Source organism: Blennius ocellaris (genome assembly GCF_963422515.1).
Source record: "Blennius ocellaris genome assembly, chromosome: 3".
Classification (NCBI taxonomy): Eukaryota; Metazoa; Chordata; class Actinopteri; order Blenniiformes; family Blenniidae; genus Blennius; species Blennius ocellaris.
In genome coordinates this window covers 7,016,059-7,042,889 of record NC_137652.1, presented here as the reverse complement: position 1 = coordinate 7,042,889, position 26,831 = coordinate 7,016,059, and the positions used below count along the sequence as shown (strand labels likewise).

The following is a 26,831-nucleotide window of genomic DNA, read 5'->3' as shown; positions in this document are numbered from 1 at the left end:
ATGGGATGTTTTTGTAGTTAATTCTTTTAGACTTTGTTGCAACGTGTTTTTGTAGCTCGGCAACTCTGTCAAATCGCAGGCATTTATACATGCTGTGCTGCTGGCGCCTGATGTTTGCAGAAGTGCAACACAAAAAAGAAAGTGGGAAGAAGAGAGATTCGATGTGTTGATCGGTCTTATCTTTTGCGTCTTTCAGTTGAGAAAACTGAAAAGTCACGGGGAACACTGACTCCGACATATCCGCTCATCCTCCGTTCTCGTAACTTATTCTACTTTCCTTCCATCTATATTCTCAGACAAAAGCAGCGGCTCCAGCAATCACGACGGAGGAGGGATTTTGAAGAATTCGCCGCCACTGAAACCCAAAGCCGTCATCTCTCTGGATCAGACCGAGGTCTTCGGCACCGTCCTCTTCACCGAGTTCCTCAAAGAACTGGCTGCAGTCGCACAGGAGCACTCCATCTTATCGTACATTCCTATGGAAGAGTAATCCTCTCTCTCTTTAGGCTTCTGTGACGAGTCCCAATGAACTCAAACGGCGAAAACGACTCCTTTTTCATACATGTTGTGACGAAAGAAGCTATTTTACAAATATAGAGTATTTATTTTCCAAGCACAAGAAATTGTTTTTAATTTCTTCTTACTACTTTTTCAATAAGGTCTAAATTCAACGCTGGAAAATCTCGACTTGTCGATGCCTTGACCAGCTCATCAGGCCCATAAAGGCGAACTTCAGGTCCAACAACCAAAGACTGTTGATTTTTTTTTTTTTTAATGGTAATGTTTAACAAATATCAGTCTTTTTTTTTTTCTGGGTTTTGCTTGTTCCGAATGTCCTTCTGAACAGCCTTTTAGGAGATTATTTAGTCTCAGTGCCCTTTCAGCAGACCGAACGTAAACATTTATAGCCATTTCCTATGCAACTGCTGTGACAGACTTAATGGGCAAAGCAGGTTGGTCTCTTTACGTTTTCAACTTCACAAACTGGTGTTTGCACAGGATCCTTTTGTGCTAGAGGGTGTCTTTATTTAATTTGTCCCCCCCCCCCTAAATTCAGTTCATCACGGTACCTCAGGAGTTTTTCTATGCATCTTTTTTTTTCTTCTTTCCATTAAACAACTTGGGGTGAGGTGATTTCCCTCCAATGCACTACGTTCTCACATTTACCAGCTCTGCAGCTTGTTAACGTTTGAACAGACTGACGTTACAGCGCACCACAACCAGGCTAATCAATGTTGATGTATTTAATTTGCCTTACCTTAGTCACACTTTATAATGTACATATTGTAAGAAAGAGATGTTTTGGACACTATGCAAGTCAAGGGTATATGAGGTATAATTATTTGGAGCATATTTTCATTATGGGAATGGGGTATTTAAGTTTTTTTTTTTAGACCGATTTGAGACGTTTTCTTTTGATTATTTCTCATCACATTTTGTCCCGTTAGGTCATTGAGGGTGTTGATTGTAGTTGTTTTGGAAGAATAATCATTTTGCAATGGTCACCAAGGACAAGCTGCTGCATATTGCTTTTATTTTAGTCTGCATGTCGGCTTTCTTTGTCTAAATGGGAAAATAGTTTGTCACAAAGCTTGTCTGGATGAGCTGATTTGACCAAGATGGGCATACTTGTAAAATAGTGCCTAACGTATGATATTTAGTTCACATGATGGCCTGATATCTAAAGATTTTGACCTGGAATAATCTATATTTTTCCCATTTTAGTTTGTGAAGCTTTTTTTTTTTTTTTTTTTTGCCCCGTCCATTATACAAGTTTAAAGGGAAGTTTTCAACAGTTCACAATATGATCAACTTATTTTTGGACAATGAATAATTATCTAGCAGATAAAAGAGAAACATTTGACAGAATGTCCATATTTTGTCAAGTTATAAAGATTCAGTACATATTGGAAAAAGTCAGCATTTTTATTGTCCTTAGAGAAAATAATCCAAGACCCGAAAAAGGCAAATCTTCACCCTACAAGAATCCATTTTGAAACCTAATTTAAAAAGAAACGGTATATAGTTTTTTTCTTTCACTTCCTACTTGATGCTTTGCAAAAAACTAATTAAGCATAAAGACCTTTTTTTTTTTTTTTTTTTTTTAAAGCTAAAATCGATGAGAAATGTGTATTTATCAAAGCCATTTTTGGGACTTTATAGAGTCAGTCTCTCCAGGTGAATAAAGTGGCAAAGCACTTTGAGCCTTTTCATACCACAGTGCCGCTCACATCCATCCCAGTGTATTAAAATAAATAAATAAAAGAAATCGCTATTTTACCAGCACTGTGGCATGAATGCAGTTATCACACCCAGGACTGTTTTCTATCTGAGTGGGTTCATATTTCCAAAGACTCATTCGCCTTGTTCATTTCTTTACAATCTGACCGGGCTGTTATCATGTTGGACATTTGAGCCTCTTTTAATAAAGGAAAAACAAACAAGTCTGAGAAATTAACAATGTGTTGATGCCCTCATTTCACACAAAAAAAGAATTTCAAGCATAAAGACACATTAAAAACATGTTTTGCCTCACAATGTATCTAAAACCCATCTTCTTTACTTCTTTTAGCCAAGGGGTGTTCGGCTGCAGTTTGTTTGTTCAGACACACTCGTCCTCGTTTATCCAGTTTCCAAACACCCCCTGAGAGGGATTTTGTTCCAAACTAGGTTTTGTTGTTGGGTAAACACAAGAGCTTACACTCTCTTACATGCAATGACTACAGCATACAGCAGTGGTGGGGCCAAATGTTTGAACAGCTCATAAATATCCTGCACATAATTGGCACGCGCACACCCACCCACCAGATAAAGATCTTTTTGATGAGTTGAAAAGCCTAATTTTTCTGCCTGTTTGTGCAAACCGGTCATGACGGGTGGAAAATCGGAAAAGAACTCTAAATTGAAATGTGGATTAAATCAAAGAAACTATGTATGTAGGTCAGAATATAGGCCACTGTTGTGGTGTCAGTCCTCATGAAGACCAAGCTGGAAGCGGTGGCATGCACCTGAGATGTGCAACAGCAGCCGTTTGCCCATTTATCAGTCTTCTGGTGGTGGAGCTGATCGAAGCGGGGTATGGGGGGAAGGCAGGCTACACCCTGGACAGGTCACCGGTGTGTTCATGGATGTTTTTCCCTGCAGTCTAAAAACATGCATTTTGAGGACGGTTGGGGATAAGTTGATATGTGTTATTGTTGGTGATGGACTGGCGTTCCTATCCAGGGTGTCCCCTTGCCTTCGACTGCAGCTCCAGTGACCCATGACCCTGAAAAGTGAAATAAGACAAATGGATGGACCTTCAAAATAAGTCAATAGTCAAAAAGTTAAAGAAAAATCATCCTAAACACTTTGACAAGTGCCATTAAGATTGCATCTTGTGCTTCCACCACAAGAGGGAGCCCATTGATTGCTCTCCTGCCCATTGACCAGGATCTGGGCAGGGGCTTCTGCCGCCTCTCTCCAGCAGAGCATCTGCCATGCCAGCAATATCATGTTCTGCCTCACATGACCGTAATGGTCAATATGGCAGAAGCCAGTGGTACATTAAGTTATATTGGAAAGGATTACTTTAAATCACACAGGTCCTTGAAGAGAAATAATGCTCGACACTCACCCTCTCTACTCCTCAGAGCCTTTGACTCACCAGAGGAAAATTGCAAATCAAATACCTTCTTATCTTGTGAGGATGTGTATTTGAATGCATCACGGGGTGTGTAAATTAAAAAGAAATAAAACAAATAGTGATACAATGACAGTGGATAGTGAAAAAGCTTTATTTCTTTTCAAACACAAATACCAACAGTCATATTTGTATTGCAGAGGAACTCTTGTTCAATATTTATATTATTTACACAATATCTTTTGTTGTGAAGGCTTGTTCTACTCCATCATCACACTGATTGACCTGTGTTTTATGACAGGATGTGGCCTTGGTTACTCTGTAGCTTCATCAGCATTTTACCACAGACATTAAAAAAAAGAATCTTGCCGTTCAGTCTCTCAGTTCGTGATCCGGAAGAGTCGGACTCTCATGAAGTCTTTTCCTGCAGAATCGCCCTCAACAGAACTGGATCGGCTCTCCCTTTGGTCTCTTTCTTCACCAGCCCCATCAGCTTATTCAGAACCTTCTTATTCCCATTTTTAATGGCGTGAACCTACAAGGAGCAGCGCGACAAACGGAAACATCTCAAAATCCTGTGCAAAAACCAAAAAACTTTTCAACCACATGCAAGATTTTCTTTGAGAGCTTTAACCTCATTGGGATGAGAGTCCAACACCTTCTGGCAGATGTGCCGCAGATGTTCAGCGTCACTAACGAGGGCCAAGTCCTGCTCCTGGATGATCTGCCGAGCCGTCTTCCCCGGTGACCTCCACATGTCCTGGAACACCTAGGAGAGCGCGCGGAGCGGTGCAGGATGCAGGTGAGAAGCACAGAATACAAACAAGCCCTGGTCGGGTTGGAGGTTTTGACAGACAGAAGGGGATAATTGCGCTCTCTGTGCAGCCGACTGACCTGCTTGGCAGCCGAAGAGGAGATGTGTCCCGTTTCCTGGAGCTCCAGCAGCTCAGCCAGGGCAGGAGCGGAGATTGGGCTGGAATTAAATTAAATGGATGATTTTGTTACTGCTCAATAGATGGACTTGAATTAATTATTTAAATAGTAGAGGAGATGGGGGGGGTGGGGGGGTGACACAATGGGAGTGTCACTACAGTAAAACCAACATTTGTAATGTAATTATATTTTTCTCTGCTCATCTATTCCTTCAGCCAACGGGTCAGCTCGCCGTCTTCCCCGAACAGCAGCACATGAAGAAATACACAGTACATTTACGTAAACAACCCAAAATTAAAGTGGTTGCAAGAAAATGCGCTACGAGTACCATCTGAGTCAAAAATGTTCATCTCAAATTGTGTCAGTGTAGGACTTCAGTCAATGGTAAGAGTTTGTTTTGTTGTTTCAAAGATGGAAAACACTTAAGAGAGTGTGTTTTTGTCCAAAATATCCAGAGAAAAAGTTCTTTTAGCTGGAGTGTTTTGTCTGAGTTTATTTGATTTCTGTAGCAACAGACAGCAGCAGGATCGATAGACGCGTTTGAAAAGCACAACCGCAGTCACCATTGGCGTCCAACGGTGGATGATATTGTGTTATTTTTGATTTCAGATGTGCATTTCAAACAGCCTTCGTTCTGGAGCTCGATCACAGTCGTGGCTTCCAGGTTAAGAACAGAAGGATGCGTTTCCTCATCAGAGAGGATTCCTTCTCGTCAAGTCGGCGTTCATAAGAGCGATGCACCACTCCGATTGTCATGTTTGACGACGCCACTACTAAGAAACATTGACGAATCATTCAGAGATGCAGTGGAGCTCATTTGAACTTTCTCTGTACTTTGTAAACAAACTGTACAAATCCAGTGTTAAAGCAGCCAAGGCTGACAAACGAATACCCTTATGGCAACATTTTGAAGTTGCTTAATAGAGTGCAAAGTATCAGATAGATCAGACGCTTGTGAATTTACAAAATACTTTCAATATTTGAAAAGAGCAGAATAGTTTATGCACATGACACCACGGCAGCTTTACCACACCCATCGCCAACACCAGTAGATCATAAGATCAATCATAAGAGACGCATCACGCCCAATAATCTGTCCGATCACATCATAGCAAAGTGCAAACACGCCTCACAAGAACGGAAGACACGCGTGTCATCAGAATATTTGACTTTACCACTGAATAACCAAGAGACTGTAACGTTCAACAATGTGCTGTAATTTGCATTCACATTAACGGCAGGTAAAATGACAAGCTTGGTGCTGAAGTAGAAATTCTTTATTTGTTTCTACAATCTTCCACATTTTTATCCTTCACATCATGTCTGCAACTTGACCTCTCTTGTTGTCCGAACTAACATGCCAATATGTCTCTTTGCATTAATTTGACTCGACGGCTTTGAGTCAAATGAGCTCAAAGAAATGTGGTCCGTCCCGACCGAGCGGCAGAAGCAAAGCTTTGATATTTCTCATAATTACATGAAGAAAGCAGATCGTTGCAGTGCTTCTAAGAGCTCTTCTTGGCAATCAAACTGCCAGTCAACTCCCCAGGGCGCCACATACTCATATTGTTTCTCCAAAGTACTTTATATGACTCTGTTTCTTAATGGCCTGGGCTTTAGATGATCCCGTCAGCTCGTCTGCATTTTCTTTTTCCCCCCCTTTTAATTCTCCTCCTTTCACCACAGCGAATGCAACATTACGCATGAATAAACATCGGCGACTTGGTGATTTACTCACACACGCACATCCCTCATAACAGTCTGGGAACGGAAGATAAAATAAAGATCACAGCAACTGTGCTGACATCAGCAAATATATTTTAATTTCAACAACTATGAAATCAGTCTCAGCTTTTACCTCTTAAAAACAAACTGTCATGGCGCTTTGCAGCCAAACTCAGCAGGACTCAACAACTCAAATCTCTCCAACCACTATTACCAAGTTTTAAACTATCACTTATAAAAAAAACAAAAAACGTTAAAATGGAGGGTTGAGAGACGTGGCCAATATTTAATGTCACAGTAGGGACAGAAATAGTGGGAGACGACAAGTCTTTCAAAGTGTGAACAGTATCAAAACAACTTTTTCAAATTCAACAAGAATACAAAAAAAAAAAAGGCTCAATTCTTATTCCAAAAAGGTTCTGTACAAGTTACAAAGACCTGACAATCTCACAATTCAGATTTCATCCACATTAATGCATTGGTAGCAGGCTGAAAGCAAGACATTTTTCCCTTGTATGACATTTGAAGACAACAACACAAATCCCATAAAGTCAGGACAGTGTCAACAAACATTTAAAAGCACACTATTAAAAACCACGGGAGAATAGTTTTGAACCCAATCAGCAAAATATTGGTAGACGGCTTGATTGTCGAGAAAGCGTCTCTTCAACAAAAAGATGAGTCCACGTAAAATTAAAGTCTGATTAACAACAGTACGTTTGCGGCGCCCACGGGCCGACAGAGGAAGAAATCAGCTTCTGCCCCCGAAGTGGCCCGACCTCATAATCCTTCAGGAAATGCAACAAACATTACCTCAGAAAGTCGTGATTTACTGATGTCATTTGAATTGTTGAAACGAGCTTTTTTTCACCGACAGGCTGTCAGACTGTCGCGGGGGCTTCTATCAGGGAGACACAAAGATTTTTTTAGAAGAGTCAAATTATTTATGAACTCGTATGTTAACGTGGTATACGGGTAGTTGAGAATCTGTTATTCAAACACAGCCTGCTATACTTTTATGTCTGGATGCATAAAGAAGTATTATTCTCAAAGCTATACGAGATAAAATGGCTTCATGTTTGCGACAACACACTCAATTATTCAGCGCAAACCTCCTCAGGGAAACAAAGGCAGAGGAAGCCGTTCAGTATTTGTTGTGGTTTGTCCTAATGAGCCATTGTGCATGTCAAGGTTGGGGATTGATCACTAAATTGGACTAAACTTTTACAACAGACATGATTTTTTTTATTTGTTCTTACAATTGTGGACAATGAACTGATCAGAATTGTGGTGAAAATCTAAAACTCAGACATGGACTTCAGCCCCTCACTCAACCACCGTCACATATGGTTTATTCATGTAGATAATGCAGCACTGATGCCGTTTTGGCTGCAGTGAGTGTGTGGACAGTGACAAAGGCTAATGACAGTAAAATGTCTCATCATTTTGGACTGTTTGTCATTAGTCGAGTTCCTGCACTTCATGTTTACAACCCAGCCTGGGCCGTTTCCTGCATCTCTTTGGCCAATCCACGCCGCTAAATTCTGCCGGGCAAATTCTGGCTTAACTGTAAATTCACACTGTAAATTCAACTGCAGCACAGTTTGCGCCCCACCTGCCTTCCCCAAACTCTTCTGTATGTGCTAAGCTTTTGGTATTATCAATTTGACCAAGTTCTAATGTACTTGTATGAATTTGTTAAAGGGGATCAAGGCATGTTATGTTCTAGAGTCACAGAATATAGAGAGAAAATTCCCATACCCGATGAACAAAATGACCAAGTATTTTCCGACCGCAACCAGTGTCTTACACAATCTGGGAGATGAGCGACTTCTATTGAAGCGTACTTTTTAACTATTCTGGACTCTCCTAAACAAAAAGACACTATATACAGAAACACATAAATGGTTTCAGGTATGTCTTTTAAACCTGGGTTTTATATACGAGCTATTTCTTTCCAGGAGCTCATCCACATTGAATCCAAGAAATGTTGGCGACAAACTATTCCAAGCTCTGATTTGTCAAAACATTACAGTGAAGACAGACGCCAAGATATACGAATGAATGGAGATTACCTGAACTTAATTAGAATTCTTAAAATTTGCATGAATAAAATTTAAATGACTGCAAATGCTAAAAACAGACAATTAATGGTCATGAAACATAATGGCCAATGATGTAATTCTGCCCAATAACACAATGACATTTGCATTTTCTTTATTGTAATAAAGTCCATAACATAATAACTCACCAGTGGTGTAATAAAATAACAATCATAAATGATTACATGATTAAAGTAGCATTAAGAAATCCTTTCAAAATTTAATAACTTCAGCCAATACTATAAAAATACATAAATAGGGCTGCATTTCTTGGAAATAAACCGTTTTTTTCCCGAATTGGTAAAAGTTTAGTGAAAAACAGCTACATTGGATGGGACCGTCACCATATTCTTTCATTGAGGATATATGGCTGTGACACTCTCAATTGTAGTTGTAATAAATCTTTTTATATTTTGTTACATTATTGGCAAATTGTTACATTATTGGCTTTAATATGAATGTTATGCTATTGACCATTATTACATCATTGGTTGTCACAGTCTTGTGACACTAAGTGATACAAATAGAAGGTAGACACTCAGCAGAGTCCTTCTCTTTTCATTCAGTTAAGATGTTGCGAGAAAAACACTACATTAATGCACATTTTGGCAAACCCTGCAGTAATCAATAATCAGAATTTGAATCACGTTGGCCACAGCTGTTCACGATCAATTGAACTCGTTGGTTTATTCATCATATTGGAGATGACACTGAACCTTGCAAAAAGCCCATCACAAATATTTGTAAATCATAATACTGGACTTTGCGGCAGGATATCACAAAAGATATCTCACTGTAAAAGACAAGCACAGAGCATATGGTTGAAGTGATTAAAGGAAGTGATTTCTCTGCGTACTTCTCACCTCTGGCCCACGCTCATATTGTGCTGTTTGAGGTGACCCAGCAGGTCACTCGTCACCCAGCCAACCACCTTCCTGGATTCTTTCTTTGTCGCCTTCAGCAGAGCCTCGAAGTACTCCACCAGGCCGTCCTCGTTCTGCAGCACGGACATGACTTCATTACTTTGCGTGCACATCATCTAATCAGGATGAAATCAGCCCAAAAGAGTTCATCGGTACACAGCTGCGCCTCCCCCACAGTCGAGCAGAAGTGTATCCTAGTTACTTCCACTCAGGCTTAAAAGGATGCCAATTAAAATAAAGATACAGGGGGAGTTATGGAGTGAAGGAGCCCCTCTCCATCTCGCCGGTTGTTTTCACTTGCTTGGAAACTCACCACTAGGGTGAAGCTGTGCTCGGGCAGGATGCCGTATGTCTCCACCAGCCTGTCTCTTTTGACACCGGGTAGCTCTGGCAGGGCTTCTTTTATCTTCTGCACCACCACCGTCTGGCACGCATCGATGCCAGTGGGCACTGATGCGTTATCCTCATACACAATCAGAGGGGGCAGGTTGGGCTCCGGCATGAACCTGAAGGAAGGCAGCAGAGGTGAGGCGAGGTGAGCAGAAGAAAAGTGGGTAGGGGAGGGTGAATGCTTTATCAGCAGTACAGATAAGCCCTGAGAGAAAGGGGGGGGGCTGGCTTTTGTTGAGATACTAATAGCCCTCTCGACACTGCGCTTGCCACATTTCACTTGTTCTCCTAATCATTTGACTCCATCAGCCTTAAACCTGCCTGTCCATCATTCTTCCACCCAAGCCAAAACACACATACACACATACACACACACCTGCACATCAGAGGTTCAGGCCTCGAGTAAATCCTGTGTAATTCCTTGCAGCGAGTTGTCAATCCTCAGATCCCAAGCAGGGACAATCTCACCCTCACACATAGAAACATGCCACACAATGCAGTTATTACAAATATACTGTAAAACAAACATTGAAACTCTACCAGATCTGCTTTGAAAACCTTACTATTAACAGCGTATGTGTAATCATTATAAAAACAAGTAATGGTTTTACAACAGTTTTACAGTGGGAAACGCCACTCTGCCTTTAGTTGTTCAATGTACAATGCATTTGAATATTTATAGCACGTTATCAGCAAGGATCCTTCAACATATTAACACGATAGAGGAGGACGGCATCCAAAGTGGGAGCAGGATCATTTTTACACCTTTAGAACAAACTGTGAAGACACGAGTTAAAAAAAAGAAAATAAAAAAAAATCCACCCAGGAACTGTCAACGATTTTAGCTAAAAAAAAACAACAACCTGGCAATATTTATAACTCTGCGCACTGCTGCACATCAGTTATTTGACTTCTTCCCAGATACACATCTTTGATTGAAATGAATGGGCTGTCATCCTGAGCTCTGCAGAAGCTTCATTACAGCCTGCTTAGTTCTCTCAGGTATGTTGCAGCAGTGAAACACTGAAAACATGTAAAACAGCAGCTTCGAAGAACCATGGCTGCAAAAACACTGAATAAAACTAATGGGTTTTTCAAAAAAAAAAAAAAATTATATTCAAGAGGTTGGTTTTGTGGATGGATCATATTATATTAACTCAGTGGATAGATTAAGATTAATAGAGAGATTAGTTTGGTTGATTAGGCAGATGAGATTTGGTTATTAAATAGATCAGTAGATATATTACATTAAAGATCAGATTAACATACGCACAAGTTTAGATTTGTTATATTGATGGATTAGATTATGTCTCTAAATTAAGTGTATAGAAAGAGAGAAATAAACAATATTTCTGTTGAAAAGAGACTATGTATTGTCTTGAATGTCATAAAACCAAACAAAAAAACCCATCAAATGTACAATCCAGCCAAAAGATATTATGTTTGGTTTCCAAAATGTGATATTTTCAGTGACATATTAGCATTTTCACCCTCACCTGTAGTCCTGAAGACCCTCTTTGTCTCTCATGGGAATAGTCTCCCTGAAAGAATAGATGTAAATGGTTAAAATTCACATTATAATACATAAACAACAAGCAAACCTCATTCTTTGCTTTGTTTTCTATTGAAGGCATCTGGGTATGTTGGAAAATATTACATTATTGGCCATTTTCTTTAGTGCGTGGTGGCCCGACACAGGCCACCACGCACTATTGTTCAACACGCCTCTCTGTGTAACTCAAAACATGCCGGGCCTCATGGGACGGCGGCCGGGCGGCAGAGGATGATCAAGGCCTCGGCGGTGTGGGAGCCGGCTCGTTCGGCGAGGTCGTGAGCTCGTGAGCAGCACATTGCTCACAGAAAACACTGGGCGACGGCGGCACCCAAACGACTCTATTCATCATCATTACCACGATGCTGCATCCTGGACAAAGCGCGGGGCTAACGGACCCGGCAGAGATCCCGGTCTGAGGGTGTTGCAGTGGCTAAATCTTGGCACGACACGCGCCGCTTTGTCATGCTCTCACCCCGATTTGGAATCGTATGCCCGGGTCTCGTTGTGAACCGTTCCCCCTTTCTGCAGGACTTCAATCTGCCGCTGGATCTCGTAGTCTGGCGAACATAAAGGACAACATGAACAGAGATACAGTGCGCAAATATAGTTTGGTGGTAAATGCCAAACACCTGCTGTTATTTACTGGCAACCCTCGGGTCTGTGACTGCTGCCACGGCATAATTCTGATAAACGATGTTTTCCTCCGTGACTTTTAAATATCAGCTCAGCTGCAGAATGAACGTGGTACAAGTTTATTGATAAATAATTCAAAAACAGCAACGCATTGCATGTCAAAGCCACGCTTTTAAAAAACCTGCATGTCAAAAGCTGAAATTATCTCATCTGGGCTTTTTGTCAATCACCAGCCAGCAAAGTTCCAGCTGACACGGAATCTGCCTCTTTTCCTCTGAGCAGCTGGGAGAAGTCAGCTGAGCATCACATGCTGCTATCACACCGCTAATTGTTTATGAACGGCTGTCAGTCTGAAAGCCCGTGCATCAAGAGTCACTGCCAGCGTCAACTATGCCTCCCGTCTCAGCATCTCTTCATAAATCTCTTCTTCCATGTAAAAGAAAACGAGTCCATTTTTAAGCATTACTGTTACAGAAAAAGGCGGAAAGCTGTGGCACGCTGCGGTTCTGGTGCTCTGTGCTGCTCTTCAATTGTCAAATTAATGAAAAGGAGAAAAGAGATGTTTCTTTAACAATTGCTTAAAAAGCAAAAGTTTACAAGAGAAGCAAACTGTCCATTAAAGTTTCTTCGGGCACTGCGAGACTATCTTCTAATCTTAAGTGCTAAGGGAGCTGTTCCCAGCAAGAAATAAGCCGACGATATAACCGCTTACTCGGGATTCGAAAAGTTAATTGCTGAGCTTTGGAGGTGCAGGGAAGCAGATTTCTGTTTAGACTTTGTCAACCATCCGTCTTCAGTTTCCAGTCTTTGTGCCAAGTTAAATTAGCCATCTATTGCTGCATACCTGCTGTAAAGCTGCAGCAATCGTCGAATGAATTTCAGTACTTTGGGTCGACAATTTAAAACACTGGTACTGATGCAGTGAAGACGTGAAACATAACTCTAGTTAATTGACATTAAGCATCAATAACATGTCAAAGTGCACCAAGTATAGCTATTTGTAAAAAAATCTAGACAATATTTTTTTTTCTAGATCAGCTCTGCACAGTGAACTGTGAATTTCAGCCTACATGCACATGCTTGTGAAATAGTACTTATTTTGCATTTGCAGTGATGAATGTGTAAATAATATTTCCCGTTTCTTTAATTTTCTTTAAAAGTATTACCAAGGAGCACAAAGTCTCCATGATCTCATTCTATTAAGCACTTTTTAGCCAATTAATATCAGACTCATCCAATCGATCCCGCAACAACTTATAACTGTAAAAAACATTAACTTGCCATTGACATAATAAAATAGTAATAGATAAGCCAACTGCACAAAACGTGTAAAAGAAAGCTCTTATTTCCATGATATACAGTCCTATTTAGGTATGGTAATATTACCAACTGCATTTATTTCAATATATTTAATACACTTGTTAAGTTAGTGGCAAAATATTATTTCAATAATGCATCAAATGTTGTATTAAACGAATATAAGGTATTACGTTATGGGGTTTATTCCACTGAAAAATGACAAAATGTTTACTATGTTGGTTGTTAGGCATCCTGTTATTAGAGGCACCATTTAACCCCAAGCATATGTTTTTGTGCGGAGAAACCATTGAATTCAGAGGGGGAATTTGCAAACGCTCCACAAAAAATAAATAATAATATATTTTCCACATGTGAGGAGAGACTGCAAACCGCTACACACAAACATGCATCCATGATCAGACCCACTCGTAGAAAACCCAAACTTTAACTCATCATCATAATTTGTCCGCTCTCTCCTCGCCCCAGAGATTCTAAAAACTGAACGATCTGACCCACCATGAAAAATGAAGCTTATTATTCTGGTGGAGTCTTCCTGTAGCTACCTCTAAACCACGGTTTGTAATTCCGCCCCTGGATAAAGAGCAAATAAGAAGCACATTTCCAAAAAACATCAAACTTTTCCTTCAAGTACGACTCTTGATTAATTTGCTCCACTCCAGTATTTACTGCCAGGTGGATTACACAGACTCCAAGTGATTACTTGAGGGTGACACTGCATGCAAATGAGAGCGGAGGGGAAAAAAAAAAAAAAAAAAGTTTCACACGCTGCGAAATAAAGAACACCCCCCCCCCCTAAAGCCTGCCGCACTCGTCGCATCAACCTGCAATCCACTGGCGGCTTGAAAGTTCCTTTGCGGGCTCACCTATGGCTCTGGCCAGGAATCGGGCGCTGTTGATGTTCTTCACCTCCGTCCTGACGCCCAGCGGCTCTCCGGGTCTGTGCACCGACACGTTGGCGTCCACTCTCAGCTGCCCCTCTGAGCAGAGCGTGGTAAAAAAAAAAAAAATGCATGCGGAGTAAGATATAAGTGCAGGGTTAGGAGTGCAAAAAGAAAAAAAAAAAGCGAGAAAGGTGGGGGTGCTGAGAGCGATTTCCATACCAGACATGTTGCCATGACAGGTGCCCAGGGTCTGCAGGATGAGCTGAAGCTCTCTGACAGCTGCGGCAGCCTCCTCTCCACAGCTCATGTCTGGCTCCATCACCAGCTCCATTAGGCCTACACCTGACGCATGTGAAGACAGCCGCGTGTTACATCTCGCAGGTATCCATCTCATGGAGCTCCGTTACAAACCCCGACAGCGCTCGCTTCGACGAGCAACTTTAAGCCTCACAAGGTTCTCTACCGGAGTTAAAAAAGGAAAGATGATGATAGAGAGGAACACACTTAAAAAAAAGAAAAAGAAAAAAAAAGAACATATTATTGTTCTGTCGTTTATTCACAGTTTGGTTATTTTAAAAACCGCTACCGTATAACTTTCAAATATTTCAACAATAACTGAAGTTACATTCATGTGTCTCAGAGCTGAGCTCTTCTTTTCTATCTGAGCCGCTTTTGGGAGTTTTTGCGGCGTGTTTTCAACACATCATCCGAGAAGAACATATTTCGGACAATAATTGTCTGATTAATCAGAAATTTGAAATGTGTGTGGTTATTAAGTAAGCTCATTTCCCCCCCCCCCACATCTTTTTGTCTTGAAGTGTGCAATGTTCTCGCCAGAACGAATTTCTCAGTTTTTTCTTGAGTCTGTTTCCACCATTGATGTCGGCTGACATGCAAACTGCTCTCAAATAGGAAGTTGAATTTTGGTGCCCTGCTCAAAGACACTTTCACAGGATGACACAGGAAACTACTGGAAATTGCGGGATTGGAAAATGACCTGCTCTTCCACCTGTAACAGTGAACGAGTGGGAAGTCTGATATATTATTTGGACGTACTTTCAAAGCCACATTGGTTGACCTCAAAGGTGGGTTGCAGAGTATTTTAACACAAAAAAAACTGAAATCTAATGAATAATGTTTCGATGCACTTTGCAGCCGTACTCTGCAAATGACAAAAAATTCAAAAATGGAAGAAAGCAATTAATCTACATAAATTAAGCAACTAACCACTTAATCATGTCATTCATGTTGGGGCCAGGACAGAAAAAAACAAGGTAAATGACCGAAAAGTACCAAAGCGCTCAGATGAAATACTTCTGGCGGGAATAGTAGGCAAATGACATACAATGTCAAAGACTATTTCTTGTCTACACAATATGACAGCCCCCACTTCTAATAATGTTCAGTAGATCATCGTGACTAACAGATGTCTCTCATCACAGCTGGAAGGGTTTCAGTTACAGTCCACAAACCTTTACCAGGCTTTGTCTAGAGGACGTCAGTACACTATTGCTCATCACGGAATTTGTCCCAACCCAGCAACACAGGTCTGTTCCTCTTCAGGTCACCTGCTCTGTTGAGGTCTATGAGTGTTTGGCTGCGGACGTCGTCGTGTAGACTCTTCCCGCTGTCCTGCTCCAGCTGGATCTGTTTGACGTGGACACTTTTTCTGATCAGCTGGTTCCGTGCCTTTCCTCCCAGGAGGCTGTAGCTCAGTACGCCGTCGACTGCAATGGGCCGACGTTGCTGAGTGATCTGGTATCCAGCCTGAAAAGTGGGAAATATACTGGTTCAACAGTCTGGGTGGCAAAGTTGTGAAAGAACCTCAAAACACATCACTCCCCTATATAATGATATCCAGCACTGAAGGTTTATTATTTTAGTGTGGCACCATTCTCCCTGATCTGAGGTCTTCTGGGGTTGGTTTAAGACTTTTCGTCAATTCAAGTTACATGTTAGAACCATAAGACACAAACTATAACCAAACGTGGACATGGAAACAAAAGTCTGTCCTACCAAACCAGAGATATAATCTTTCCAATGAGTAGTGATTTTATATATATATATATATATATATATATATATAGTACAAATGTTATACGTTAAAGTTACATTTACATACAGAATAAAAACAGGTTTTGGGCCCTGTGTGGTACTCAACAACATCCCTTGTCTATTAGATCAGCTATTTATCTCATACTCCATTTACAACCACTGTAATACGACTGACAGTAGAATAAATAAAATTGGTGATTGTTTGAGCCAGTTCACTATCAAGCTTTTATTTTACCCATAGCTTACAAATAAACAAGTTCAAACATTCAAACAAATGAAAAAAAGTTTTAAAGTTCCGAAAGATACAAATAGAGTAAACGTGTTGAAAGAATATTAATGTCACGAAATCAAATAATGTCAGTATGTTAAATACTTGTATTTAAAAGAGTATACAAACAGCCGGGCCTTTCAGTGGGTTAGTAGTCTTAATGTTCTCCCTGTGCGTGAGTCTGTGGCTTTTCTGCATATTCTGGATTTCCCCTGCAGGCTGTGATGAACTGCTGACGGTTCCTCACCCATAGTCAGCTGGGATCGGCTCTGCCGTCTCGCAGCTCTGAGTTTGATAAAGTGGTATAGAAGATGGATGAACACGTTTTTTTTTTTTTTCTTCCAAAACGCAATACATCAGAATAAGTAAGGAGGACTCTTGCTGCTGAATCCTGATGTTGCAGTGGCGAGTGCGCATTGTAGCTTGTTACCACTGCTTCATCCGAGAGCGAGGCATCAATTAACCACGGGGCCTTCCGATTGGCCGCCAGCTCATTATAATGCGGAGAGAGTGCTGCCGTTCAAGTCAAGGTTTCTGCTTGCAAAAAGCACAAGAATAAATATTGTATGTGCTCGTCTATTACTAAAAGAATCTGTTGCCCCAAGTATTAATTTCCCGTGTTGCCATGGCAACCACATCAAAAGCACTAAAGATTAATCATACTTATGCTAAAGAGAGAGAGAGAGAAGAACTGGGAGAAGAGACACCGGCCTTGAGTACAACGTGCTGAATGGACACAATCCATCACCTCCTCACCTCTTCCTCTTAAAACGGGACTGAAAGAAGAACACCCCACCCCACCCCCCCCAGACTATGAGCGATTTTCTTTTTCAATTTCTGTTCCTCGAGCTGGATTTCATCTTCAAATCTGCAGGATTTTCTCAATACTGACACAGCTTATCAGAAATCCACCATTTCTTGCTTAATCTTTTTGTGGGTTTCGTCAATGCCGTTCAAAAATGTTGTCTCCGTGCAGCTGAAGCGTGCCACACTCTACAATAGGCAGCATCTGTACAAAGGAGGAATATCCCCGCCTAATAAATCACCTCCTGAATGAGCCATGGTTGCTGTAAATGTAATCCTGGTTGCCACATTAAGCTCTCCCGGTTACACGCTCAGAGCAGGCCAAGGCTTAATGAGAAGCTCCTGCGACCCCCGTCTCCCTTTTATTTTTAAGTACAATCCCCAACGTTTTTAGCACATATCTGACAGGGGTGATGCTAAGCGGTGGCCCTGAGGTGCCCAACCTCAGCACAACGGCTGATTAAAACCAGCTGTACCACTAACTGCAGCTTCCCGGGTGACTGTGATCAGCAGGGGTAGCTGCATATTAGGTCTGCTGCAGGTTTTTATACCAAGTCTAGTTGTCAGCATTGCACCGGTAGTGTGGGTCAAGTGGTCGTTCTGATTCTTTTTACAATTCCTGGAGTCGTGGTTCGATCCCCATCTCGGTCGTCACGCGTCCTTGAGTAAAACCCAGTGCGTGAGGTGCTTTGAGGCGGCTGTAAACGGTAAAATGTGGGACAGGAGTGAAGCGTGAGCAGACAAAATCTGGCTATTTTGTTTTATTTATTGAAAAAGGAAAACATAAAAAAAAGTCTCAATTATTTAATTTATGAAAATAGATCACTACTAGAACACTCCTATGATATAAAACATATTTTACCATTTATTGACTAATTAAAACATGGAGCGACATTTTCATTAATCATTGTAATGTGTGTGTTTCTTAAATTGCATCATATTTCCTCTTTTTCTCCTTGATTATTCTTGCATAAAAAGTCCTTTTGTCTGAAAAACAATGTTTTGTCTTTTTTTTTTCTGGTTCTCTGTGTCTTTTCTGCAGCAGCGTCTTCGAGTGTGGGCTCGAACCTGCGGGGTTGTCGAACCCTCATTAAGCATGTTCAGCACAGTTGGCTCGTAAAGATGTCAACCAAATCCACAACTTCTGCCCGCTTCTCGACAATGACAATCTCAAGCCCGATGAATTCAGTTTCAACTGTGGAGAGAAAATTAAACGACGTTCGAAATTGTAAAAAAAAAAGATGAGGTTCGACATGCCATGGGGACATACTTGGAAGACGTGGGGAGAATGCAATGAGATCTAGAGATATATTAATTACCTTACGAGCCATTACTAACAGTAATTAAACCCTAAAACGTGTCTTTAATCCGAAATATATAGATTTAAAAAAAAGGAGACTTCCATTTTTGTCCCCATGACCACAGAGGTCACAAACAAATTCCATCCCTCCCATTAAGCACATGCCAAAGCTTCAGCGCTTCAGTGGTCAGGCCGTGTCTGTTTATTTGGAAACTTAATATCTCAAGGAAATTGTAATTATTTAGATTAGCATTGCGCTGCTGAGGCGTGTTATTAAAAGAGCTGTTAAAAACTTTATACATGTGTCCTGGCTGCCATTTCAATTCAATGAAGGGTTGCTGGCAGGACAGCAGCATTAATCATTTAATGAGGAACTGTGATGTTTTCCAAAATGTAATCAAGGATTCCTTGTGGCACATATCAATAATGTACAACACAATTTACAACTGTATTTTTCAGAGTCGGGATGATTTCCCTCTCCGCCCTGCTTCCGTTTGCCTTTACGAGAGCAGATGACACCAAAACTTGACGTCGAATGTGAAAAACATCCCATCATCTTGTCTTGGTTTGTCAAGCTGCTTTGTACAACACTGAAATACATCAATCTTATCGCGCAGCCGATGGGACTAATGGAAACTAAATAGTTACAACCACTCAGCAGCAGGAATTGAGCATCACGCACACACTGAATTATAGCATTATGATTCAGATTCAAACCCAACCCCGTCATGAGTTGTCAGGGAAATCTCAGACAAAACTCATATTTGCAATCAAGCATTATTGTCCCTCTGGCGCCGGCGTCAGCGGCCGAGAACAAATTAAAGGAGATGACGCAAACACACAAGAACCCAGGAATAAGCTTGATCCTTCTGGAAGGGGGGGGGGGGGGGGGGGGGGGGGTTGTGTAGGAATTTCGAGCTACGTGGACGACTGTTGGGAAGATCATGTATCATTTGCATTGTTAATTAAAACATGCACTGCTGCCACTATGTGATAACCAGTAATTCTCAGAAAATTAAACAGGAAAAACTCCATCTGCCACAGTCTGCAGAAAGCGGTTGTGCTCCATCACGCCTCGCCACAACACGTGTCACATTGGATCAGAAACTCAAGCAGCCCCACCAGAGACATTACGATGAGCTCGTTCGTTTCAGCGTGATACAGTAATAAAAATTTTGCAATAAAATCATTGCTTAAGGTCTTATTCTGTGCGTCACTGACTACTCCGGGAGGTTATTCTCACTTTAAACCCATTTCTTTGGGAAATTTCATGGAAACGCTGCTAAAGAAAAGAAAATCTGCCTCCTCGGTTCTTTGTTCCATAATTACCCTTCTCATTACCTTGCCTGCAGCTGTTTTAGCATAATATCGTACCATGGGGAGACGGAGTTTTAAAATTCTAAATTCTCCTAGACCTTTCTTTGGAGAGTTTGAAGATGTATTAATAGAGAGCTCTCTGAAGCTGGCCACCGTGGAGCACTCATGACATTTGGTCTTTTTCCATCCAGGCCTTGAAATGTCACTCATGATGGTGGTAAAATTACCCCGCGGCTCTCGGAGGTTGTGAAACTTCCTGATGCGAGCGCCCCATTACAAAGGGAACAGGGAACATTACATGGGCAAGACCGTTTAATGGCGGTATCAGTGTCAAAGGAGGCTTTTTTTTTTTTTAAACATCTCTAACACTTGAACCTGGTAAATCCCACGTTGTCAAGACTGACACACACATGCACACACACACACACACACACACACACACACACACACACACACACATCATCGGGGCTAAAGTGTTGATTTTATTCTTTCACAGCAGTCAACTGTAAAACCACAACAAGCAGGGACTGCTTTATTATTTATTTATCACACCTCCTTCACTCTATCTTTTTGCAGAAATCATGATAAACAAGCAGAGTTTAAAACAAACATGTATCCTTTTAAAAATATTTGAGAATACCAATAAATAATTGTTTTGATATGGAAAATATATGAAAAAAAAAACATGAATGAATAAATTGAAATGGGTTGTAAATTTTGTTTTGGGGATAAATGGCAAAACAGTGTTCAATTTTAATCAGATAATATCCTAATTTCCCAACGAAAAAGTTGCGGCTGTTGAGCTGGTAACTTTCGGAAACCTATTATCCTCAGTGGCTGGTGAGTAATTAAATTTAATCTTTTGTTTTTATTTTGGTTTTTTTTTTTTTTTTTCCCAGGGCACACATTTACTCGTCTCTGCTCTGTTGCAAGATTACAATTTGAATTTCATTACAAGACAAAGGGAACAGGAGCAGGAACAGAATCTCACCAAAAGCATGTAATATTCCACCTCTTGAAGAGACAGAACTCATGGGCCGGTGCTGGACAGTAGTCTTAGGTCTTTTTGCGCCCCCTCAATCAAACACTTAAAATCATATTCAATTTCATATTTCAACTTTTTTTTTTAAGAGTTGAAAATTCTGTTGACAAACCTAAAAAGCCCCATCTTCACAGTTCTTTCAATCTCTTTCTTGAGCCTTGTAGCATTTTCAGGTGATCATTTATTGCTTGTCCATTATCGATTATCTATCAGTTGGAAAAGAAACATACACACAGGCAAACACACAATTTCCAATTAGTCTCAAATACATATTTTTGGACACTAGAAGAACCAAACTTCAAACCGGATGGCCCCACTTTGATTATTTTTTCTGTATGGATCTATGACAATTAGTCTCTCGTTTTGCAATTTATGAATCATTAATGTTTCGGCCTCAGCAAGCAGCTCGTTACAGGACAAGCTCCAGAGTCCGGTAAAACTCGCCGAGCTGCCGCTCTGTTATCAACCGACATGAAATGTAAAGGTTTTCATCGGGTTTAAACACACCAGAGTGCCACAAAGACTTTCAGACTGCTGCTGTGTGGTCAATCGCTGCAGTGCACTTGAAGCTTCCTCACTAAACATCTAAGTGACATAACCGCTGGATCAGTAGTGATTGGTGGGACAGGAGAGAAGGGAGTGAATATTCATTCACCGAAATGTAACTCCAAACGTTGCGCCATGCTAGCAAGAGGATAATACTTCAAGGGTTGCGTGTTTCCCGTTTGTTCTTCTCTCACAGTGTCCACGTTAATGAATATTGCTTTAAAGGGTTTACTCAGTTGCAACAGTAATAGGTGTTTCAATTAGGAATGAGATTAGAAGCATTAGCAAACAACTTCCACTTAAGGAAAATGGTTTTGTTTCCAAGTAACACTCATTATTTATAATCACTGGAGATCCAAGTGATCTGCTCCCCAAACTGATTTTTATTCAGAGTTTAATTTTCATACTTGATTATTTGCACAGAGAATTCGCAGCAGCTGCATGTGCTCTGATATACACCAAGACAACTCCTCTCAGCTTTTTTTTACGACTCCAATAATGACTCAAATTATGTGAATGAAGGAAAGCAACTCCCAAATTATAAGCTGCCGAGGCTGGGAGAAGGAAATGACCTGTGGATGGTGCAAAATTGGAACAACACTGGGGGAAATGAGCTGGTAAGTAAAAAGTGTGGTTCTTGTTCGCAGACATTTGTCTCTACGTGTGGGGGGAAAAAAGCGTTTCTGCTGCTTCAGCAAGATTTGCTCACTACGCTAAATTGGAGTTCGTGGCCAAGGGAGTTCACAAGGAGTACCGCAGCAGGGGAGGAGGGGGAGGGGGAGGGGGAGGAGGAGGAAGTGCCAAGACAACTCATATGAAAGGAATGATATGTGATGAAATAAAGGACAATATTTAATTCATCTGTGCTGCTGTTTTGGAGCGACGGTAACCGCAGACTCCTCTTCCTTCACACAACGGGACAATTTCAGGAGGAACAGATCGATACTCACAGGTAAGTCAGCATAAAAGTAGTGCTTCCTGTCAAAAAGTGACTTCTTATTTATGGCGCAGTTGAGAGCCAGCCCCGTCATCACCGCTGCTTCGACACACCGCTTGTTTAGGGCCTGGTGATACGTGAGGAAAAGAAAGTGTTCTTTAAAAAAAAAAAAAAAAATACCCAACAAAAAAAAACATCACTTGATCTTAGACTTGCCTACACTAAAGATGACTTACGGGTAACGTGCCAGGTAAGGATGCATCAAAGAAGGAGACCAGGGAGTTTGGAGGAGACAAGAAGCGAGACGGAGAGGAGGAGAACAGCTTGGTGTTGGAGTTGATCTGGGCATGGACTTCCAGGCCCACCACGCCAACCAGCTGCTGGGGAGAGCTGAGGCACATGGGAGACTGACATGAAAGAAAATCCACCAGCCCTGCTGGCCTGTAGAAAGGAAAAGTCTGCCAGCAAAGTAACTGTGGAGCACGACAACAGAAAATGCTTGTGGGTGGTGGGGCTTCCATTAGAAAGTGCCGTGATTTCCTCCGAACAGGTGAAGCCTCAACAGGTCCTGACATTTTAGCGGGGATGAGAAACTAAAACAAAACAACCTGAAAACAGTCAGTATGCATACAAATAAGCAGCCGACACTTTGACTCTCATATTCTAAACAACACCCTGAAGACATTTGTTTGAATGCCTCCTGTCGCCTGTCAATCAGGCTCATCCAGCATCATGTCAAGCATGACAGATGAACCTGCAGGGGCCCTGGAGCACATCAGCTTCTCTTCGTCCTATGTAGAATAACATGGCTTGTTGTTACTATTGAGCTTAAGTATGCCCAGAATAACACTACAGTTGGATAGATGGGCCTCTTTTCTGGCTCGAATGACCTTCACCAATAAACAATAATCTTTTAGGCCATTTTTATCATCCACTGTGTTGATTATTGATTTTATACCATTTAGTGTTGTGCTAAGCCCAGGATGTTAAAAATTATGATTTGCTGCTGGAAACCCATGTAAAAAGACGAAATCCTGTTTTATTCTTCTCACCAATGTACTGAATTATATATCCTGTTATTACTTTGACACACATTGACCTCTGCTGCACTCTCCCTTCATATCCATGTACTTTTCCCTGTGTGTGGTATTTCCTTGGGTAGCCTGTCATCTCCCAGTCAGAAACATACATTTGAGGTTAATGGGTGACCCTAAATTCTCTGTAGGTGTGTGTATGAATGTCTTTCTCTCCGTTTGCCCTGTGACAGGCTGGTGTGCACCCTGTCTTCGCTTATAGTGCAATAATGCAATTGACTCCAGACTCCCAGTGACCCTGTTGGATAAAATCTCTACTGCACATTTACATTTGAACAGTTTTTTGTTTTTTTTAAACTAAAGTAGGTCCACTATGTGTGTCCACTAATCACTGAGCTATTGTAGGTAACTTCATCCACAGGAATATATTTTTAATCTTCTTGTAAGACGTCCACAGTTGTCATGAAACCTTTTGTGAACTTGTGGATTCATAAGAACTGAGAAATGTTTCCCTGAATAATTAGTTTTAGGTCTCAACTTCAATGTCAATAAACTTTCATGCATTAGAAGAAGCACAAACATTTAACAATTATTGCACCACGAGAGGAAAGAGATCTCCTTAAGATAATATTGATTATCACCGTTCATCTCAATTTGTTTCAACATTTCAAGTCAACTAACATGTTCATGAAGCTTTTATAATAACCTTTCTTGATAGAGTTGAATAACTAAGCACATTTGTGAAATGTTGTTCAAGGTCATAGCTGTTAATGTTTGTACAATTATATCATTTAAATTTTAAGTCGATGTTTGTACTGACCACTATTTAGAAAAGCATGCCATGTGAGCTATTCACAAAGTCTTTGGGCTACTAAGTGTCAGCATGCAAATATTTAAGGGTTGAGGAAACATGATGCATCCTTTCATTGTTTTGTTTTCCCCAACTACTATTAATTATTACCGACAGCATATTATGGCTCTTGGAGCTGCAACTTGTTTCATAGTCTTTCAAATTCAGAGAGCAGATAATTTGAGGCCAATGTGATAAATCCAGAGTCTGTTATTATTTTTTTCTGATTTTTTTCCTTTACAGGCTTAATGGTGTAGCAAGCAAGTAAGACAGCACTGCGCAGGAAATCAAAAAAATAAGCTTTTTAAAAGGATAAAAAAAATATGTGGTTCCAATGATGACAAGGGTGTGTTGAGGGTTCACAACTAGGATTGTGATTGTACACTGGATGTTTTATCTTGCATGTTATGATGGTAAAATTTAAAAAATAACAAAAAACAAATCAAAAGACACATTCCCTCCAGCTATGAGCTCACATGTACAACTACAGTCAAAATTATGCTTGAAAATAAATACAAAATCACAAACCTGCGTATGAGGACATAGCAAGTTCCAGCACATGTATTTGTTGTTAAATAAATGTTACCCTGCTGGCAGTTTTGCAAGGAGGACTTGGCCAGTGGAGCAGCCAGTCATAAATACAAGATAAAGTACAATCGACAAATCCTGGATATATGCATCAAGATACAGAACAGTGCCGTAAAGAAGATACAAACAAACAAAACACATGCAGCTTTTTACGAAAAGGGGAAAATGCATGTTTCAGAAGTAAAAAAGGTGGACGGGTGAGTCGTCGTACTTTTGCTGTCAGAATTCATCTGATATAGAGAGCTCATCTGATATATTGATTAGGCAATTGACATAATATATATCAACATAAAACGATTCACACGTGGAGTCTTTTTTTTTTTACAATTATAACCGTGATTGTAGCCCAATAAAATATTTTTTTGGTTCCAGATGCAGTTTATTTGACTGAATGCGTTTACTGCGCTTCATTACCGTCAGGCAGCATCACCGTGACCTGCAGCAGAGACACGTCTCAATGATCCCTGAAGGTAAACAAAGATTACACATCTTTCCTGACTCACTTCTCTTACCTTCTGGCTCTCGGCTGCAGTTGACTGTCGCATTGTGAGTTTGTTGTGCTAATACGTCTGATCACACACGCCGTATTCGGATAAAGTATTGCTATTTGTCTTATATTCTGTAGTAGTTCACTTGCTGTTATACAGCACGCCGCCATCTTTTTTCCTAACGTGGAAACGAACGTGGGAGTTGTAGTTTTAAAATGAGAATCATTACGTGTGCCGACGAGGCGGCTTCTTCTTTAAACTACAATACCCAGCCTGTGGGTATTTCCGAGTTCCGGTTCCAGCGACGTAATTTCCTGTTTAACAACTGGCGGGACTTCTTCACATGTCGCGGGGAAGCCGGTTGTTTACACCATTTAAAACGTGTTTCACGCTCACCGTTTTCTCACCATGATGGCAACGAATGGAAACGCTGCATGCGGGGTGAAAGAAGACGTGTCTACGAACGGAAACAGTGAGGATTCTCCCAAATCACACTCATCCGTGGGGAATGCTGCGGCGGGGACGTCCCAGCCGCAGAGGTTCACCTTCAGCCCTCAGCCCACCATCGAGGATATTCGGCGCCTGCAGGCCGAGTTCACAGACGAGAGGGACTGGAACCAGTTCCACCAGCCCCGCAACCTGCTGCTGGCCATGGTGGGCGAGGTGGGAGAGGTGTCGGAGCTGTTCCAGTGGCGGGGCGAGGTGGCCGAGGGCCTGCCGACCTGGACAGAGTCCGAGCGCGAGCAGCTGGCGCACGAGCTGAGCGACGTGCTCATCTACCTTGTGGAGCTCGCGGAGAAGTGCCGCGTCGATCTGCCGCAAGCCGTGCTGCGGAAAATGGCCCTGAACAGATTGAAATACCCCGCCAGCAAGGTGCATGGGTCGGCCAAGAAGTACACGGAGTACAAGGACTGAGCTGGTGTCGACGAGGAGACGAAGGTTGCGATCCGTGCTGGAGCTGCTGTGTTTCTTTACCTGGAACTTTCACCTGGCGAACGTTTCACTCCCAGGCTTCAAACTGCGTTCACGTTTCACTGACATTGACATTCTTAAAAGCGGTGTGTCTTCTGGGAAAGTAGCCTATGCAACGCCACTCTCTGGGTTTTAAAACGTTTAAATCCATCTTTTTTTCTTTTTTTTTGAGTCTGAGTCCATGTGAGATACATTTTAAATAGAAAATGTCCCTCTTGTGAATCGCCTTCAGTGAAGATCGTGTTTAAAATATTCAAAATGGAGCATTTTAGTTTGACTTGCACTGGCATGGGAAATACAGCTACAAAGAAGCACATGTGTATTACTTGGTTTGTTTTTTTTTGTTTTGTTTAGAAATGATCCTCAGCTGTACCAGATATGGATGTTTTGCTTTCATAACATCTGTTACATTTTTTTTTCCTCAAGTAAAAGTGGCTTATAAACAAACACCTGATTGCTTTATTTACTTTCTTTTTAAAGACGATTTGAACAGATTGCTTACAGAACAGGATGTTATTCTGTGATGAGGATAAGCAGCTATATCCA

General features: G+C 41.2%; 3 protein-coding genes across 4 annotated transcripts in view; 2 read left to right on the top strand and 1 right to left on the bottom strand.

The window, feature by feature from the left end:
• The window catches only part of fhip1aa (FHF complex subunit HOOK interacting protein 1Aa), a 31,320-nt gene extending 28,912 nt beyond the window's left edge, over positions 1–2,408 (top strand). For both annotated transcript variants that reach the window (XM_080520267.1, XM_080520266.1), the window contains exon 13: positions 297–2,408. In XM_080520267.1, the coding sequence (XP_080376393.1) occupies positions 297–490 (194 nt within the window). In that variant the 3' untranslated portion in view covers positions 491–2,408. The remainder of the gene's footprint in view (positions 1–296) is intronic.
• A 1,427-nt stretch (positions 2,409–3,835) lies between these two features.
• On the bottom strand, positions 3,836–25,483 carry gatb (glutamyl-tRNA(Gln) amidotransferase, subunit B; the record flags this gene model as incomplete). Its single annotated transcript, XM_080521096.1, has 13 exons — positions 3,836–4,157; positions 4,257–4,391; positions 4,517–4,595; positions 9,246–9,379; positions 9,619–9,811; positions 11,192–11,236; positions 11,723–11,807; positions 14,067–14,180; positions 14,304–14,426; positions 15,653–15,851; positions 22,367–22,480; positions 22,590–22,743; positions 25,338–25,483. 13 exons carry the CDS (start codon positions 25,481–25,483, stop codon positions 4,032–4,034), a joined length of 1,647 nt encoding a protein of 548 aa, XP_080377222.1. The 3' UTR covers positions 3,836–4,031.
• Positions 25,484–25,691: 208 nt separating this feature from the next.
• dctpp1 (dCTP pyrophosphatase 1) lies at positions 25,692–26,457 on the top strand. Its single transcript, XM_080519936.1, has one exon. It carries the CDS (start codon positions 25,722–25,724, stop codon positions 26,226–26,228), a length of 507 nt encoding a protein of 168 aa, XP_080376062.1. The 5' UTR covers positions 25,692–25,721; the 3' UTR covers positions 26,229–26,457.
• Positions 26,458–26,831: the final 374 nt, after the last annotated feature.

Excerpts from the sequence above, each read along its gene's own strand:
- dctpp1 (XM_080519936.1), top strand. The coding sequence starts at position 25,722 with ATGATGGCAACGAATGGAAACGCTGCATGCGGGGTGAAAGAAGACGTG.